The sequence below is a fragment of the Tamandua tetradactyla genome, chromosome 5, assembly GCF_023851605.1.
Source record: "Tamandua tetradactyla isolate mTamTet1 chromosome 5, mTamTet1.pri, whole genome shotgun sequence".
NCBI classification, from domain to species: domain Eukaryota; kingdom Metazoa; phylum Chordata; class Mammalia; order Pilosa; family Myrmecophagidae; genus Tamandua; species Tamandua tetradactyla.
In genome coordinates, this window is record NC_135331.1 from 7,129,525 (window position 1) to 7,148,761 (window position 19,237).

General features: G+C 42.7%; 2 protein-coding genes across 6 annotated transcripts in view; one reads left to right on the forward strand and one right to left on the reverse strand.

The window, feature by feature from the left end:
* Window positions 1-572, reverse strand: part of AACS (acetoacetyl-CoA synthetase) — a 68,763-nt gene extending 68,191 nt beyond the window's left edge. Inside the window, exon 1 of the mRNA XM_077159556.1 lies at window positions 427-572. Coding sequence (XP_077015671.1) covers window positions 427-496 — 70 coding nt within the window. The 5' untranslated portion in view covers window positions 497-572. The remainder of the gene's footprint in view (window positions 1-426) is intronic.
* On the forward strand, window positions 36-19,235 carry LOC143683501 (uncharacterized). 5 transcript variants are annotated; one of them, XR_013175496.1, is made up of 4 exons: window positions 36-320; window positions 1,130-1,220; window positions 12,882-12,917; window positions 16,795-19,235. XR_013175496.1 is itself a non-coding variant. In XM_077159559.1 (3 exons), the coding sequence occupies exons 1-3, from the start codon at window positions 182-184 to the stop codon at window positions 17,033-17,035; spliced, it is 471 nt and encodes a 156-aa protein (XP_077015674.1). In that variant the 5' UTR covers window positions 36-181; the 3' UTR covers window positions 17,036-19,235. The 5 variants fall into 5 exon arrangements, 1 of the variants encoding a protein (XP_077015674.1); XR_013175494.1 differs by lacking the exon at window positions 12,882-12,917 and having other exon boundaries at window positions 16,795-17,844; window positions 18,588-19,235; XR_013175495.1 differs by lacking the exon at window positions 12,882-12,917 and having other exon boundaries at window positions 16,795-17,165; window positions 18,588-19,235.
* Window positions 19,236-19,237: the final 2 nt, after the last annotated feature.

Consider the following 19,237-nt stretch of genomic DNA (forward strand, 5'->3'; position numbering starts at 1 on the left):
TCCAAGCGCTTTAAGGTGCTTTCCGGATACAGCGATTGAACAAAGCAGAAAGGAGTGGGGGAAAGGGGTAGGGAGGCAGACAGAACGATTAAGTAACTACTTCTTAATACAGAGAATAATCTTAAACAGCGTGCGATACATACAATAGCATGCATATATACCAAGGGTGATTATAATATGCATGGGAGAAGAATATACAATATGCATAATAAAAGATACTAAGTGCTATGGAGAGAATGCAGGGGAGGGGTGTTTTAATTTAAATAGGATTGCCAAGGAAGACCTCTTCGAGAAGGTGAGCTGTACCAATGACGGTGAAGGTGAGTAGGGTATCATTATCTGCAGAGTGTTCTGAGCACTCAGAGAACAGTGGAGAGAGGTGAGGTCGGAGAAGATAAAGTCAGTGAAGGGAAGGGGGCTACAGACCATTGGAAGACTCTGGCTTCTGCCCTGGATGAGATGAGATCCTTGAAGGGTTTGAGCAGAAGAAGTACATGGTCTGACTGTAGTCATAGTATGATCCCCTCTGGGTGATGCCTTTAGAATAATCTCTACCTGCCAAAGGCAGAAACAGGTAGATGTATTCATCCTGATGTTGCAAGAGATGTGACAACAGATGGTCCGATGACGTTCGGAGATGTTCCACAGATGACAGATTACAGCTAGACCAGGATGTCTATGGAGACTGTAAATGGAGAGAAGAAACAGTATATTTTTTGAAGGTGTCTTTATTGTATGCCTAATGTACGTTGGTTCTGTGCTAGCGACCTTCCCATGTTAACAGTCTTAATTTATTCTCACAGCAAGCCAATCCGCTTTCCCCAACAACAGATGTTTTCGTATTGCTGGAATTTTATGAAGCAACCTCCCACCCTCACCATTTAATCTCCCAGTCACCACGAATAAACATAGAATCTAACCTGAAACAGGGTGCTTGCTATATCAGTGCAACTTCCACATAGACCCTCTCCCCTGCCTGGGACCACTTTTAGCTTTTTGTCTCCAAGTTAGCTGCTGGGTGAAGGCATGACCCCATTTCCACCATGTCAAAAATGAAAGACCTTCATCTTTGAGAGATCTGTGCCTTTATGCTTACTGCTTTACCACTTTTTCACCACGGGCTCCCCAGTGCCTGGCCTACAGTTGTCGCAGACAATGGGATCCAGCTGTGGGAAGCATGAATGCAGCCCCCACGCAGCACGGAAGTTCAGAAGCTCATGGTGAGTTGACCAGTTCTCATGGGAGGTTGGGCAGTGGAATTGGATTGATATACCCCACACACACTTGATTCATTCTCTTTTTTTATTTTCTGGTGTCCATGATTTTATTTTCTTAATTTTTATGGCAATGTATATGCAACATAAGATCTCCTATTTTAACCACATTTAAGTATACAATTCAGTGGCATTAATCATATTCACAGTGTTATGCTACCATCACTGCCACCCATTACCAAAATTTCCCGTCACCCCAAACAGAAACTCTGTACCCATTAAGTATTAACTCCCCCCCGTTCCCCCCACACACACCCATAACCTCGAATCCACTTTCTGTCTCTATGTATTGGCATGTTCTGGTTTTTCCATATCAGTGAAACCATACAATGTTTGACTTTTCATATCTGGCTTCTCCCACTCGGCACAATGTTTCCAAGGCTCACCCATGTTGGCGCATGGAGCAGAGTTCATCCCTTCCTATGGCTCCATTGATTCATTCTTTATTCCTCTTGCTTGGCCCACCCAACCACTTGCAGCACCCATGGGGAAACCCAAGGGAGAGGTGGGACACAGGCCAAAAGGTGCTCTCCTAGACACACACAGGCCTTTGAATGTGCCTTTTCAGGCACCACTTTGCTTCCCGCAGATCCATTTTTTTTTCCCCCAAATAAAACCCATCGTTCACATTTGTGTATTTCTTTGTTCTTTGCATGCAATTTCCACATCCACCAAAGGCCCGGCTTGGTAGTTAGAAGCAAGGTTTCCAAACCCCATTTTGGGGAGTGTGCTGGTTTGAAAGGATGTATGTCCCCTAGAAAAGCCATGTTTTAATCTAAATCCCATTTCATAAAAGCAGAATAATCCCTATTCAATACTGTATGTTTGAAACTATAATCAGATCATCTCCCTGGGGTGTGATATGATCAAGAGTGGTTGTTAAACTGGATTAGGTGACGACATGTCTCCACCCATTTGGGTGGGTCTTGATAAGTTTCTGGAGTCCTATAAAAGAGGAAACATTTTGGAGAATGAGAGATTCAGAGAGAGCAGAGAATGCTGCAGTACCACGAAGCAGAGAGTCTACCAGCCAGTGACCTTTGGAGATGAAGAAGGAAAATGCCTCCCAGGGAGCTTCATGAAATAGGAAGCCAGGAGAGAAAGCTAGCAGATGACGCCATATTTGCCATGTGCCCTTCCAGCTGAGAGAGAAGCCCTGACTGTGTTCGCCATGTGCCGTCTCACTTGAGGGAGAGACCCTGAACTTCATCGACCTTCTTGAACCAAGGTATCTTTCCCTGGATGCCTTTGATTGGACATTTCTATAGACTTGTTTTAATTGGGACATTTTCTCGGCCTTAGATCTGTAAACTAGCAACTCATTAAATTCCCCTTTTTAAAAGCCATTCCGTTTCTCCTATATTGCATTTCGGCAGCTAGCAGACCAGAACAGGGAGTTTGTTGTTATTGTTTTAAAATTTTATTGTGGTAACAAATATATGTATAACCTATAATTTCCCATTTTAACCATTTCAATGCAATTTTATTGAGATATATTCACACACCATATACTCTATCCAGAGTATACAATCAATGGCTGACAGTATTATCATGTATTTGTGTGCTCATGACCACAATCAATTTTAGAACATTTTCAGTACTCCAAAAAATAATAATAATAAAATAAAAATTTAAAAGAACATCCAAAATATCCCATACCCTTTGCCCACCCCTTTATTTATTGATTTATTGATTTATTGTCTTTATTTTATACTCATCTGCCTGTACCCTGGGTAAAGGGAGGGTCAGTCACAATGTTTTCACAATCACACGAACACACGATAAAACCTATACAGTTATACAATCATCATTAAGAATCAAGTCTGCTGGATTACAGTTCAACAGCTTCAGGTATTTTCTTCTAGTTATTCTAATGCGCTAGGAACTAAAAAGAAATATCTTTATAAGGCATAAGAATAACCTCCAGAAAGACCTCTCGATTTTATTTGAAATCTCTTAGGCACTGAAACTTTATTTTGTTCCATTTCTTTTCCCCCTTTTGGTCACAAAGGAATCCTAAATCCCACAATGCCAGGGCCTGGTTCTTCCCTGGGACTCATGTCCTGTGTTTCCAGGAAGTCACGTCCCACGTAGGGGCGAGAGTAGTGAGTTTATTTGCAGAGTTGACTTAGAGAACGAGACGGGCCACCTCTGAGCAACAAAAGAGGTTCTCTGGGGGCGACTCTTAGGCATAATTACAAGTAGCTTGGCTTCTCCTCTGCAGGAATGAGTTTCATAGGGCGAACCCCAAGATCGAGGGCTTGGCTTATTAAATTGGTAGTCCCCAATGCTTGCAAGATTATCAGGAATTCCCAAGGTGGGGAAGCTTAATACATTCTCACCATTTTTAAGCCTACAATTCAGTGGCATTAATGACATTCAAAATGCTGTGCTATCGCCATGTCCTTTTTAAGACCAGAGAGGCTAGAAGAGGTAGCTTTAGGAAAAGCCTTGTCATGAAAGTGGGGACGGAGCCGGGAAGCCCTTCTAGATCAAGGACCTTCACTTAGACTTAATTTCACGTTAGTCTCAAGGTTCCCTGTCTTTTCCTGTTACTCATTTTTTATTTAAGGCTTCAGCTGCTCTTTGGTTATACCAACCTTCCTGATCTGAGCGTCCTCATCCTATTGTAGGTACTTAGGGAATAAAAAACGCAAGCCTCCCTGATCCAGTTCAGATAAAGCTTCTACATCTCCTCACCTGGCCAAAGGCACTCACGCTGTCATGACACAGCTGTCCTCCACGTCCTTTCGTTGGAATTGACCTTCTGCTCTCCCTTCCATCTCTAAATGACCTGTACTCCGTTTTCTTTCCATAAAGTTCTCGGTATTATACAGTTGGCCATTCACAAATACAGTAAGCCGCATAAACAGATTGAGGTGTCTGGAATATGTTGAAAGGGATTTCACCTGGAAGTCATCGATATTTGCAAATAGCAGAGTTTCCCAAGAAAAGCCCAAACAAATGGGCTGGGAGAGGGTGAAAGTCAGGACCATCCAAGACTAGGCAGTATGCTCAGAAAACGTGGTCTTATTTCTCCCTTCTTTTTTCCAACAAATGATATTTCTTTATACACGTATTAGAGAGCACACCACTGCTGCAACACAGCTGGAAACTGCAATGTCTGTCTCAGGACGAGAGCCCGAAAGGAAAACCACCAGAGCAGACACCCATGCCTGCCCACCCCCAGCACTGCCATGCCTCCCTTGCTAACAGAATCCCAGCTTTGGAACCTCTTCTGGAAGGACTGTGCCCAACCCCAGGGAAGAGGTCCTGGCTTTTTAAGTTAACTTTTAGAAATTTTCATCCTGTACTTAAATGGATGTAAAAAACGTTGAGCATTTTTGCAACATGAAATGTGATGGGAGCGGCTGCATTGAAATAACTATGCCCCGATGTGATTTAATAAAATATATTTTTTTAATTTATTGGGGTAAAATTTGCATAACATAAAATTGGCCAGTTTAACCATTTTCAAGTGTACAAGGCAGTGAATTAATTATATACGATGTTACGCTACCATCACCACCATCCATTACCAAAACCTTTTTGTCACCTATTTTGGTTTGCTAAAGCTGCTGAAATGCAGTATACCAGAAATGGAATAGCTTTCAAAAAGGGAATTTATTAAGTTGCAAGTTTACAATTCTAAGGCTATAAAAATGTCCAAACTAAGGCATGCAGAGAAAGATACTTTGGCTCAAGAAAGACCGATGGGGGGTGCATGGGTAGTTAAGTGGTTAGAATGCCTGCCTTTCATGTGGGAGACCCAGGTTCGATTCCCAGACCATGCACCACCACCCCCCAAAAAAAGAAAGACTGCTGGGTCTGAAACACCTCTGTCAGCTGGGAAGGCACACGGTGATATTTGCTAACTTTTTCTCCCAGGCCTCTCATTTCATAAGGCTTCCCTGGGGCGTTTTCTTTTTGCATCTGCAATGGTCTCTGGCCACGTGGGCTCTGAGGCTTTTTCTAAAACGGCTCCTTCTGAACTGCCTGAAAATGTAGAGCTGTGTTCCAGTAGCCATGTTTCTTGATGATGATTGAATAATGATATAGCTTTCACAATGTGACTGTGTGATTGTGAAAACCTTGTGTCTGATGCTCCTTTTGTCTACCTTGTCAAAAGACGAGTGGAATATATGGAATAAAAGTGGATAATGGGGGGAACAAATGTTAAAATAAATTTGATTTGAAATGCTGGTGATCAGTGAGGGTGAGCGGTAGGGGGTATGGTAGGTATAATTTTTTTTTTCTGTTTTCGTTTTATTTCTTTTTCTGTTGTCTTTTTATTTCTTTTTCTGAATGGATGCAAATGTTCTAAGAAATGATGAATATGCAACTAAGTGATGATATTGTGAATTACTGATTATCTATGTTAATTTTTATTTCATTTGTTAATTTTCTTTAATTAATAAATTAATTTAAAACGGCTCCCTCTTAAATGACTCCAGTAAGCAGCCTCACCTTGAATGGGTGGAGACACATCTCCATGGAAACAAAATTTAAAAATCTCACCCAGCAATGTTGGAGGAGGATTAAAGAGCATGGCTTGTCTGGGGTACACAACAGTTTCAAAGAGCACATCACCCCAAACAGAAACTCATACAGTCAATTTGTATCTTACCTTATTGAGTAATACATGCCAAACCCTAAAAGAAATGACATTAAATGTTTTTGTGGGGTGGCCCCTAAACTGCAGCCGCCCTTTGCCCCACTCCTCCCTCCCTTGACATCATGCTGTAGTTCCTGTTTGGATATCCTTTTGGCAACGTGGCTGCAATGTATCTGGCTTACAACTATGACATACCAAGCTTGGCTAAAAGTTGGAGATAATAAAAAGTAGTTCCTGTTTGGATATCCTTTTGGCAACGTGGCTGGATGTATCTGGCTTACAAGTATGACATACCAAGCTTGGCTAAAAGTTGGAGATAATAAAAAGGGCTCGACTACCAAGCAGAAGTGCTCTCCTTCCTGAGGCCCACTCCAGCTGCCTTCTGGAAGCACTGCTTCTAACTGTCCTCCCCTTTAGCATCAGAACAGAAAGCTTATGTTTTCATCTCCGGCCTCAAGAGTTTTCTTCTTTGCTAGACCAGAGTTGCTTTAGAACAAAAATGGGGCCAAGGGCCACCCTTACTTTTCCAACCTCCTCACCTCTTCCTATCCTTCTTCCAGCTGCTTGGGAGATTCTAAGACTGAAATTATGGTGCTAGATTAGTAAACACGACCTTGAATCAGTGGTCTCTTCTTCATTCTTTGGAATCTGTACTATCTGCATTCAAGAGAAAACTGGAGTTTTTGTATAGCTGATCAGATACAAATAATGCTAATTTCACAATTACAACTTCTACAATGGGTGCTTGTTAAGCATGTGGTACTAAATTATGTTGTTTCAAAGAAATTAAAACAATATCTAGAAGTCAATCTCTAATGATTTTTCCATTTATTTATGCTGTTGTCAGGCAGTGCCACAGTTGCTACCTTAACCAATAAATCAATTTACTTTCCAATAAAAAAAATTGGATTCATTAGAGAAAAGGCTGAAAAGGACATTATCGGGACATAGGGGGAAATGGAATATAGACTTCATATCAGTGTTAAATTTCTTGAACTTGAAATTGTACTTAAGATGTAATAACATGGATGGACCTAGAGAACATTATGCTGAGTGAGTCTAGCCCAAAACTAAAGGACAAATACTGTAAGGTCCCACTGATGTGAACCGACATTTGAGAATCAGCTTGGAATATATCATTGGTAACAGAGACCAGCAGGAGTTAGAAACAGGGTAAGATAATGGGTAATTGGAGCTGAAGGGATACAGACTGTGCAACAGGACTAGATACAAAAACTCAAAAATGGACAGCACAATAATACCTAAGTGTAATGTAACTAGGTTGGAACACTGAATGAAGCTGCACCTGAAATATGGTTTTTTGTTTGTTTGTGTGTTTGTATCTTTTGTTTTTATTTTTTTCTTTTTCCTTTTTATATATATATTTTTTATTAGTTTATTAATTCTCTTCTCTGTATTAACATTCTATATCTTTTTCTGCTGTTTGGCTAGTTCTTTTCCTAAATCGATGCAAATGTACTAAGAAATGATGATCATACATCTATGTGATGATACTAAGAATTACTGAGTGCATGTGTAGAATGGAATGATTTCTAAATGTTGTGTTAATTTCTTTTCTTTTTTTTGATTAATAAAAAAAATTAGGGGGCGGGCCGCGGTGGCTCAGCGGGCAAAGTGCTTGCCTGCTATGCCGGAGGACCTCCGTTCGATTCCCGGCCCCAGCCCATGTAAAAAACAAACAAACAAACAAAATACAATAAAACAAGAAAATGTTTAAAGATGTTTCCTTTTCTTCCTCCCTTCCTTCCTTCCATCCTTCCTTCCTTCTCTCTGTCTTTCCTTCCCTTCCTCCCTCTAAAAAAAAAAAAAAAAAAAAAAAAGAAGACTTGATGCCAGGTTTGTTTGTTTGTTTTTCTGTACTGTACTGTAAGAGGTAGGGTGAATTATAAGTAAGCTTTTTGTTTTCTCAAGTGGGTGAATGGCCATTGTGAACACAGATACTTGCTGTGGCAGATTAAAAAATGGTGCATATGCAGGTTGAAGAACCGTAAATTAATTTCATTTAAAGAACCTGTGCACATATCCCTAAGGAAAACCTCTGGTCTCCTCTGGGGGAGTGGGGAGGGGTCCACTTGAAGACCCAGTGGCCTAAGCCAATCACGAGACCCCTTTTTCTTCTTTGCACGTGATTGGCTCAGGGGTATATACGTCACCACGTTCTGGCCAATGAGGCCAAGGGGGAGGGTAATTGGGGGCCTTCCTGATGGAGAAGTCTTGCTGCGGAGCTGCGGCAGCTATTTTGTGACCATGAGAATCCAGGCTGAGGAAAGCCGGTAAACAGGATGGCAGCACAGAGGAAGGATCCTCCCGCTGAGTTGCCGGAGCACCTCAGGACGCCTACCCGGGGCTTCTTGTTGGCAATCGGCAATGTTCTCGAGGCCTAAAAGTCACCGTGAACCGAGTTTCCATAACTCGCTGCCCAAAGCATCTAACAATTATTTCCAAAGATCATTTCACTGTGCTTTCCTCTGGGGGTCCCTCCGTTCACCTAAGGGCCTTCATCACCCAGGTAGGATGACGAGAAGATAGGAATCCATCAGGGATAAGTCCAGTGGGAGGTGGGGGGCAGAGGGGGAGGTATTTTGTGGCAGAAGTAGAATCTACTGGGCGAGATCCCCAGGCCAGAACCCCTCTCTGCCAGCCCCTGTGCCTTAGGGTTCCATAGGCCAAGGAGGTCAAGAACTGAAGATTCTCCACCTCCCCAAGCGAAGTGGTGGCCGGGGAAATGGCCCGGAATCACGCATTTGAAAGCTGAAGGGACAGAAGCTGAGAGAGAACCCCAAAGCAGTGAAACTCAGAAGAGAAAGGAGAGACCCCCGGACGCCCACAGGTGCTCTGCCATGTGAGAGAGGAGTGCAGGGTCTCTGGCAGCTGGGCTTTGGACAGAAAGCACGTCCTTGGCAGTGCCTTGATTTGGACATTTCTCAAGGCCTGGGAACTGTTTCAACAAAGGTTACAGAACAAACAAGGAAATGGCTAGTGTCGGCCCAGGCAAAGGAGATTAAAGCATTAGAAACTATCAACAAGAAGGTCCAAACATGGACATGCCAAAAAAAGCCTTTTTAAAAATTATCCTAGATAAGCTCAAGAACCTAAAGGAAAACATGGACAACAGAACTAAGGGAAATAGTACTAAAAATAGTACAATAGTAGCTGGCCACTGGTAGCTTAGCAGACAGTTCTCACCTGCCATGCCAGAGACCCAGTTTGATTCCCGGTGCCTGCCCATGCCAAAAAAAAAGAAAAAAAAAATCAGCAGCAATAGAAATGCAACCAAATTAATTGATAAAATATCAGTAAACACTGAAACTTATTTTTAAAAGAAAAAGAAGTGCTATCACTGTGCTGATTTGAAAGGATGTATGTCCCCTAGAAAAAACATGTTTTAATCAAAATCCCATTTCATAAAGGCAAAATAATCCCTATTCAATATTGTATGTTTGAATCTGTAATTAAATCATCTCCCTTAGAGATGTAACTCAGTCAAGAGTGGTTGTTAAATTAGATTAGGTGACGACATGTCTCCACACATTTGGGTGGGTCTTGATTAGTTTCTGAGGTCCTATAAAAGAGGAAATATTTTTGGGAGATTCTGAGAGAGCAGAGAGAACAACACAGCCACGAGAAGCCGAGTCCACCAGCCAGCAACCTTTGGAGATGAAGAAGGAACCTGCCTCCCGGGGAGCTTTGTGAAACAGGAAGCCAGGAGAAGAAGCTAGCAGATGACGCGGTGCTCACCATGTGCCCTTCCAGATGAAAGAGAAGCCCTGACTGTGTTTGCCATGTGCCCTCTCAGATGAGAGAAAAACCCTGAACTTCATCAGCCTTCTTGAACCAAGGTGTCTTTCCCTGGATGCCTTAAATTGGACATTTCTATAGACTTGTTTTAATTGGGACATTTTCTCGGCCTCAAAACTGTAAACTAGCAACTCATTAAATTCCCCTTTTTAAAAGCCATTCGGTTTCTGGTATATTGCTTTCTGGCAGCTAGCAAACAAGAACAATCACTGACATGAAAAATTGCCAAAAAATAATTTTTCTAAGACATAATAAGCATGATTATAGTCACAGTAAAAATGTCAGTGCATCAACAGATGTTAAAATATTTTGGTGAGAAAAGACTAAAAGGAGCTTTAAATCATGAAAGGAGTCATTGAAGAATGAATGAGAGTAGCACCTGCATTTTCCTAAAGTACCTTGAATGATTTGTTCATAAATTTATTTTTATAAATGTATTCTACTCTCCAATTATTATTTTACTCAAGTGCCTGTTTTGCACCAAGCACTGACAAGCACACTTTGAATCACTGGTAAATTAGATTAAAGGTTGCAGCTCCTGCCATCTCATCTAGATATGGATAAGGGATACAGAACAAGTAAACAAGAATTACAATAGGGGAAGTATGGAAGTGAAAAGGCATGTATGGGGCAGGCCACGTGGCTCAGTGGCAGAATTCTCGCCTGCCATGCTGGAGACCTGGATTCAATTCCCAGTGCCTGCCCATGCAAAAAAAAAAAAGGCACGTATGTTTTGTTAACTCTCTGCGTTATGTTGCGAGGAGTCCTGATTACCTGTTAGTGTGCCATTAAAAAGTCTACAGTTGAAGACTTGGCCCCCAAAAGCTATGATTTTAAAATACTGAGTTTGCTACACCATATGTACAATATTGTTCACCTACTAAATAAATATAATGCAGAACCTATTGAGGTCCACAGTCCCTCATTTAAAGCCCTTAGGGCTAGATGTGATTCATAATTCAGGATATTTCTAATTGCATAAAGGTGTTATGGTGCAAACTCACTTTTTATAAAAACATGTTCAATTCTAGAGAGGCACTCAGTAATCAAAAACAAATTACTTCTGCTCTGAAAGGCATGGATTGTCACACTAAATCAAATCAGGTTTTGCTCCTATATGTGTTTTATAACACACCCAAGTATTATAATGCAGTAAAGTATTATAAAATACATCGGATTTTTTCAAAGCTTTCTGGATTTTGAAATTGTACATTAAAGGATTGTATCTGTGGCCTCTTATCCATAAAAAGATAATTGGACCTGACACATTAACAGTAAATATTGCCAATGAAGATTTTACATTATTTTTTATGCCTATAATAGCAACCACTGAAATGAAGAGGAAAGATCTCATTCAGTTTAATCCATTCCTATATGATGATGTATTGACTACACCTCAAGGATGTAACATATCAATGGAAAAGACATGGAGGGTATTTCTAATGACTGCTTTAGCATATTCCAAGAGATTATGGCAGATCAAAAGTTAGTTTAGTTTTCCATCAATTAAGAGGATCAACACTGGGACATTCCAAAGACTTTTTTAAAATGGTCCTAGATACGCTCAAAGAGATAAAAGAAAACATGGCCAAAATAAAAGAAATCAGGAAAATGATAGGTGAACACAAAACGATTATCAGTAGAGCAATGGCAATTACGAAAAGGAACTAAACTGAGCTGGAGACCACAGTTACAGAAACTGAACATTCTCTAGAGGGGTGCCACAGCAGATTGGAGCTTGCAGAAGAAAGAATCCATGCACTTGAAGATAAGACCATTGGAATCATCCAGTCTGAGGAGCAAAAAGCAAAGGATGTTTGTCCCTCCCCCCTCCCCGCTCCCCCCAAGAAAAGCAATGGATGAGGAAAAGTGAACCTAGGGGCACCATCAAGTGTACCACTAATATGACTGTGGGAGTCCTAGAAGAGAAGAGAGAATATTCAAGGAAATAATGGCTGAAAGTTTCCCAAAATTAAGAAAAGACATGAGCATATACATTCAAAATGCTCAATGAATTCCAAACAGGATAAACCCAAAAAGACCTATAGCATGCTATGTTATAATCAACCTGTAGAAGGCCAAAGATAAAGAGAGAATTCTGAAAGCTGCAAGAGAGAAGCAATATGTTGGGTACAAGGAAGCCTCAATATGATTAAGTTCCAGTTTCTCAGGGGATCCGTGGAGGCAAGAAGGCAGTGGGAAAACATATTTCAAGAGCTGAAAGCAAAAGACTGCCGCGCAAGAATTCTGTATCCAGCAAACTGTCTTTCAAAAATAAGAGAGGAATTAAGACATTCCTAAATAAACAAAAGTTGAGGGATTTCATCACCACTGGATCAACACTACAAGCAATGCTAAAGAAGTTCTCCTGGTTGAAAGGAAAGGACATTAGATGACTGACTAAAGCCACATGATGAAATAAAGATCTTCAGCAAAGATGACACGGATGAATATAAATACTAGTAATGTTGTATTTTTGCTTGTAACCCCACTTTTTATTTCCTACAGGATCTAAAAGGCAGATGTATAAAATATAGTGATAAATCACTGAATCCAAAACCATTGATCCTTTTCACCTTTTCTCACCATTTTGCTTTAATTTAAATATATTTAAGAAAATGTGGCGTGATGAAGCAACAAGGTGGAATACCTGGGTTCCAGGACTAGTCAGAAATCCTTGCCTCTCCTTTAATTGGTGTGATAAATCGCCAGGTGTGAATACTTGGTACGTGAAAATTTAGGCTCTTAAACTGGATAATCTGGATGAAAACAGATTGAAAGGCAAGTCAGGCAATGTAGGTGAGGCACGTGGGCTTCACTGGTTTTGGAATCATGATGTATAAATATGTGATTTATGACAAGAACTACATAAATGTGGGGGAACATACTGTTGAGGTTCTTAAGTTAGTGTGAACGCAAACTAGATTGTTACAGATTTAGGATGTTAATTGTAAGCCCCATAGTAATCACAGAAAAAAATACAATATGCGGACGCATAGAGAAAGAGTGTAGAGTACAGATTCCTAGAGGTGATGGGCAGGAGACTTGCAAAATGACTATAAGTTTCTGTTTAGGGTGAAGGGAAAGTTAGAGTCTGTGAGAGTGTTGTAGCATTGTGCATGTTTTTTTAATACAGCATTTTCTTTCTTTCTTTCTTTCTTTTGCATGTGCAGGCACCGGTAGTCGAACCCGGGTCTCCAGCCTGGCAGGTGAGAACTCTGCCACTGAGCCACCATCACACCACTCTCATCCAGCATTTTAATCCAACTGAATGGTGTGCTTTGGAGGGGTTGGGATGGGAGGTTTTATGTTGCATACGCGTTTCCATAATTTAAAAAAACAACTGAACAGCCTCTATCAGAAGTTACAAGGCAGTGATCCCATCACATGGATACTGCTTCAAGAGTGTTTTGCTTGCCCCTCATTGTAAAGGGTTTTGAATGTCTTGTTGACTTAATGTTTAAAAATTAGGAGATTTGACTTTAGAATATGGATTTCTGGCTCTTTTTGGAAACTCAGAAGTTTGGGCAACATCAAACCCACATATGTCACATAGTGACAATTGACAGGCGCTCAGAAGCAGCTTTTGCTCCTGGAAATGAGTATGTGCACCTTAATTTGCCCTAGTCCCCACCAAGCCCACGTGCCTCACCTACATTGCCTGGCTTGCATTTCAATCTGTTTTCATCCGGATTATCCAATTTAACAGCCTAAATCTGCATGTGCCAAAGTAATCACAACTGGGGATTTATGGCACACCAATTACAGGAGGAGAGGCAAGGATGTTCTGACTAGTCCTGAAATCCAGGTATTCCTCCTTGCTGCTTCATCACTCCACATTTTCTTAAATATATTTAAATTAAAGCAAAATAGTGAGAAAATGTGAAAAGGAAACCCTTTCCCATGTTTTTACATGAATTCTGCAGCAGGCCTCAATCCGAAATCACAGATTAATTCATTCATTTGACACATATTTATTTATTGAGCACCTACCATAGCCGGGTATTGTTTAAGTGCTTTCACAAAGCCAACAGAGTGGCGGAGACATGATAAACACACAAATATAATACTTCAGATTTTAAAAACCAGAAGGAAGGATGAGCTGAGAAAGTGTGCCTGAGGGGGTGGGGTGGATGCCGAGGAGCTCTGGAAACCTGGTCAGTTCTCCAAGAGCCAGAGGTGCCTGGAGAGGTGTTCAAAGTTCAGCCATCTCCTTCCTCTGCAACCGTGAGAGCGCACAGTGAGAAAATGCAGCCCCACACCCCAGGGTCCTCCACGGGATAGCGGCCAGCGACTGAAGATCTATTGCCATGCCATTGCCGTCTGGTGGAATACCACGCAGCAGTGAACGCTGTATGACATCGCATATAGGAAATACTCGGAGTAAAGCAAATTTGCAAGACAGAAAGTAGAATTATGGTCACAGGGGTGGGGGCGGAGAAGGAAATGGAGAACTGCTAAGTGAGTCTGAGGTTTGGTTTGGGATGATGACCGTGGGCGGGAAACAGAGAGTGGTGAAAGTGACGCGGGCTTGTCAATATACTTAATATCAAAGAACTGTCTACTTAAAGTGGCTGCAACAAGTATGGTTCAGTGGTAGAACCTGCTTCTATGCAGGTGGGATTCTCGGCCATGCACTCCACCTGTTCTCCCCCCCCCCAAAAAAAGAAAAATGGTTGCAATGGTTTTCCTGTGTTATGCACATTTTAACACAACTTAAAATAAATTAAATTTTATTTTAAATATATTGGTTCTAAAAGACAGGCTGCAGAGGGAGGAAAGGGAGCTGAAAATGGTGTTACAGCTCCAGAAAAAATATATTCAGGACTCCATTTGTGTTCAACTATATGTATTTTCTTTGTAGAGTTAATATAATAGAGCTCTACATTATATGTAGAGCTATATAATATATATGTATTTTTTTCCTAAGCCATGATATATATATATGTATGTATATATATATATATATGTGTGTGTGTGTGTGTGTGTGTGTGTGTGTGCGCGTGTGTGTCAGAAAAAAAAACCACCTAGAAGGTTCTCTACTAAACTCATAACGGTGATTGCCTCCCGGGGAGGGAAAATGGGCTCAGGAATTGGGGGGCGGTGTCAAAAGACACCTTAATCTTGTCTGCCATGTTTCCGGTTTTTGTGCGGAGAAGGAGTTCAGTTGTTCCTTGTATAGTTCAAATCTTTGCTCACGGGCAGTGCGATGATGGCTCAGTGGTAGAATTCTCACCTGCCACCAGGTTACAAAAAAAAAAATCTTTGCTCACCTATTACCTGTCTCCTGCTTAGGGGGTCCGCCCCGGAAGAGCAGCCTTAGTTCTTTCTGTTCAGCATTATGGCTGGTGCCCAGCACAGAGCCTGGCACAGGGAAGACCCCCGGGGTAAGGAAGTAAAAGGCAGGGTTTATAAAGACCCTTCCAGGCGCCCACCTGGCCCCAGTCCTGTCCCCACCCCACGTCATCACTTGCTTTCTGCCTTCTTTCTCGAAGCCCGGAAAGCTGCCCGAGGCTAAGGCCCCGCTGTGGAACACATTCATTGCACAAATTGTTTTCGACGGATGCAAAAGCGTGGGGGGGGGGGGACGCGGGGGCTACAGCGGTGCCCGGGAGAGACCCCTCCCCACGCCCCTCTGCCGGCGTTCACAAGCCAGGGACAGGCAAGGACGGCCGGAGCCTTGCAGAGCCCCTCCGGCTCTGGCTGCGTCCCCGGAATAAACAGTACGAGAATATCCATGATGCATAGTTTACATTTAAGAAAAACTCGGAAGACTATACTCTTAGCCAATGAATGCGTTCAAGAAGATTCAGCCATAAAACACATTTTTGTGGGTTTTTTGTTTTGTTTTATGTTTTTTGTACATTATTAAAGCTGGCCAAGTTGGCAAACCCAGTGAACTGATGATTTGGCCGATTGGCTTCTGGGCTGTTGATTTTCTGAATCAGACCTCTCCTGCTGTGACAAATATAATGAGATTTGTCATTAATTCAAATGTCACCCCCTCTAAGAGTCCCCAGCCTGTCAACTACACATTCCTCCCCGCGCCTCCAAAGGCACTCTCTCTCTCTCTCATTTCCTTCACAGTGCAAAGCTAAATCACGTTGATTATTAACTCGCTCCCTCCGTTATTATTTCCTTTCTCCTCCCCATTACAAGGAAGTTGCTTGTGTCACCACGTGGTGGGCGTGCAGTAAGCCCTGGGTCCGAGAATGCATTATTCGCCCGGCTGCCAGGGGTCTGCCCCTGTGGGCTCCCGGCACATGCCCAGAGGCCAGGGCTGCGTTTGTGTGGATGCCAGCTTGCTCCCAGCAACTGGGCATCACCAGATAGAACACCCTAAAAAGCACGGGGGCGCTGCTAACCCTAGCAAACCCGTTGCTGGTGGGGAAACAAAGGCGTTCCCACAAGCAGAAGCTTCATCTAATCCTAGGGAGATTGAAACCAGCCGGAAAAGCCACCAGCAGCTTCCCGTGGCATGCTGCGGGTAGCACCCCTGCTCGTTTATAACAGTGCAAGACGAGGTGACAGGAGGTGACTCTCCACCCTCGGCCTCGTTTGCCTTCCTTCTCGTAAGTAAATGTGAAGTTCAATCTTCAGAAGCCAGGCTTTCGGGGAAAAGGATCACGAAAAGTACAAAGTCCCCAGTGTGTCCCACGAGTACACAAATGTCCCTTTCCTTTTCTTGGCCATCTGCTGTGCATATATCCAGGTCTCAAGAGAGGAGCTCCCAGTTTGGAAACCTCTCCTCCCTCCCCGCCCCCATCCCCATTTCACAGCATTCGGTCACAATTCAAAGGAGCCCCAAATTCTCCCCTTGCTTTAGCCCGAGCACTTATCGCCATCTAAAGCGAAGCTCCAGCTCGGCAGAGCCCGTCTCCCTCGGGCACAGAGCAGCGCTCAGGCAGTCCTCGTGCAGGACGCGAAATGCCAGGCGCAGGGTCCTGGCTTCCCGGGTTTAAGAGCAATCTGGCCATTTCTTGTGGGCATTTTGGGCAATTTAAGCAACCGTTTTATTTTTATTAGCGTTCCATTATTTCTTTCACTGATTTGTAATCATGATTACTTTTTATATTTCATCTTCAGGACGTCCTGCGAGATGTTCAGGTTGCCAGGACCCCCACCAGCAGTAGGAGACGCCCCTTCGAGGCACCCGGGCTGTGACTGCGGCGGCTCCACGTGGCTCGGCGACCAGCCCTCGGCTCCCCCGCCCCCGGCTAGGCCCCGCCCCTCCAGCCCCGCCCCAGACAGGCGCGCGCGTCAGCAACGGCGGAGGGATCCCGGCACCACGTACGCACCACAATCCGCTCGCCCGCTGATTGGCTGACGAAGGGCTGAGCCCATATCAGCCCAGAGCCACCGTGCCGCGAGGTCCGGTACGAACGCCAACCAATCGCAAGACGCTGCGACGCCTGGGACGCGCCTCTCGGCCAATCCCAAAGAGGATCCAGAGAAAGGTGTGCCCAATTAGAGCCGAGCAGTGGGGCGGGGCGGGGACCTCCTTGGATCTCGTCGGCTGAGCGCAGTCACCTTGAGAGCCTGGGTATCCCCCAGACAGGAGTTCTCCCTGAGCAACCCTCGCTCTTGATCGCAGTCACTCGTCCTGAACTGCCACTGGGGGCCCAGCTCTCCTCGGGCTTGTCTAGTTATGGGAGTTGACGGTAAAGCGCAAACTGGAACCTTCTTTGTCCCTCTCCTTTGTAGGCTCAAGGACGTTCTAGTGTCCCATCAATTTCTCACTGTCCCCGAATGCGCCACCACCTTAAAACTACTAGGAACCCCAGCTAGTGTTTACCCGCTCATTTGTCCTGAGGCCCCTACTAGATCCAGGCCTCTTGGCTTCCCGGAGAAGCTCCGTAAGCAAATCTACCTGTACATATGGAATGAGGGTATCCCAGGGCTAGCACGAGAATAACCCCTAATTGCATTCAAGTGTTCAGTCCTAAATCTTAAAAACACATTTTAGTATCCCTCATCACCCTCACTCTCAATACTTATTTGTTGTTAAGGGGCAGGAATTTAAGGATAAAATTCCTACTCCACCCACTTAAACAGTACTGCCTGAGAAGTTTGGAAATAATCCCCAGATCTTTAAGAATACCTTACTGGCTTCCAGCTGCCAAGTACAGTCTAGTGGTAAGTTAACTTTGTAAACTAACATATTCCTAACATAAAAGTGAGTTTTGTTTGTTGTAATCATTGCTAACTGAATAGATATAGAAAATTGCAGAAAGTTTAAAAGTGAATTTTATAGTCATGAGTGACAAGCCCTAAGTAAATATGAAAAATTGCAGGTTTAAGCCCCAGATGGATGTGAAAAATATTAAAAAGTAAGTTTTGTTTATAATCACTAATTACAAAAATTTTAGAAAGTTTATAAAAATGAATTATCATCAATGCTGCTCTCTATTAAACTGCTCTTAATAAAGTCATAAAAATTTTTCTTAATCATCTGAGTACTCTTAAAAATAAGTTAATAGCCTTTTCTTAATGTTTATGTTAACCTTATCATCCTTTATTTCAGAAGACAAATCTTCTCACTCTTTTTTCCCAAATCTTCTCACTCTTAAAGAAAACTGTTACAAAGGAGTTGTTCTCTCACCTTGTAAAAGTGAGGTGTTAAAATAGTTTAACATATTACATTAAAAAAAGACGTTTAACCAGAGGAACCAGCCTCTCCAGAACATCAACTTGTTCCATCCCCCCAACCCATATTATTATTGACAACCCTTTCCAAAATGAAAAAGTTAGCATGGGCATAGCCTAAATACCCCTAAAGATTGGGAGAAAGATCAAAGGAAAAGGTGGAGTTATACAGAGAAGGAAGGATTTAACAAATGAGTATGATTGCTGAATCTTTTTATTGATATTTCTTTCAGTCTCCAGTGTCTTGGAGCAGCTGAAGGATGTGCTGGTTTGAAAGGATGTATGTCCCCTAGAAAAGCCATGTTTTAATCTAAATCCCATTTCATAAAGGCAGAATAATCCCTATTCAATACCGGATATTTGAATCTAATTAGATCATCTCGCTGGAGATGTAACCCAGTCAAGAGTGGTAGTTAAATTGGATTAGGTAGAGACCTGACTCCACCCATTTGGATGGGTCTTGATTAGTTTCTGAAGTCCTATTAAAGAAGAAACATTTTAGAGAGTAAGAGCCATTCAGAGAGAGCAGAGAAGGACATAGCCATGAGAAGCAGAGAGCCCAGTAGCCAGCAATCCTTGGAGATAAAGAGGGAAAATGCCTCCCGGGGAGCTTCATGAAACAGGAAGCCAAGAGAAGATGCTAGCAGATGATGCCGTGTTCACCATATGCCCTTCCAGCCAAGAGAGAAACTGTGACTGTGTTCGCCATGTGCATTCTCACTTGAGAGAGAGACCCTGAACTTCATCGGCCTTCTTGAACTAAGGTATCTTTCCCTGGATACCTTTGATTGGACGTTTCAATAGACTTGTTTTAATTGGACATTTTCTCGGCCTTGGAAGTGTAAACTAGCAACTCATTAAATTCCCCTTTTTAAAAGCCATC

Excerpts from the sequence above, each read along its gene's own strand:
- LOC143683501 (XM_077159559.1), top strand. The coding sequence starts at position 182 with ATGGGAGAAGAATATACAATATGCATAATAAAAGATACTAAGTGCTAT. Across the intron at positions 321-1,129 it reads CTGTACCAATGACGGTGAAG|TGCCTGGCCTACAGTTGTCG; the intron begins GTGAGTAGGGTA and ends CGGGCTCCCCAG. Across the intron at positions 1,221-16,794 it reads CGGAAGTTCAGAAGCTCATG|GACGTCCTGCGAGATGTTCA; the intron begins GTGAGTTGACCA and ends TTTCATCTTCAG.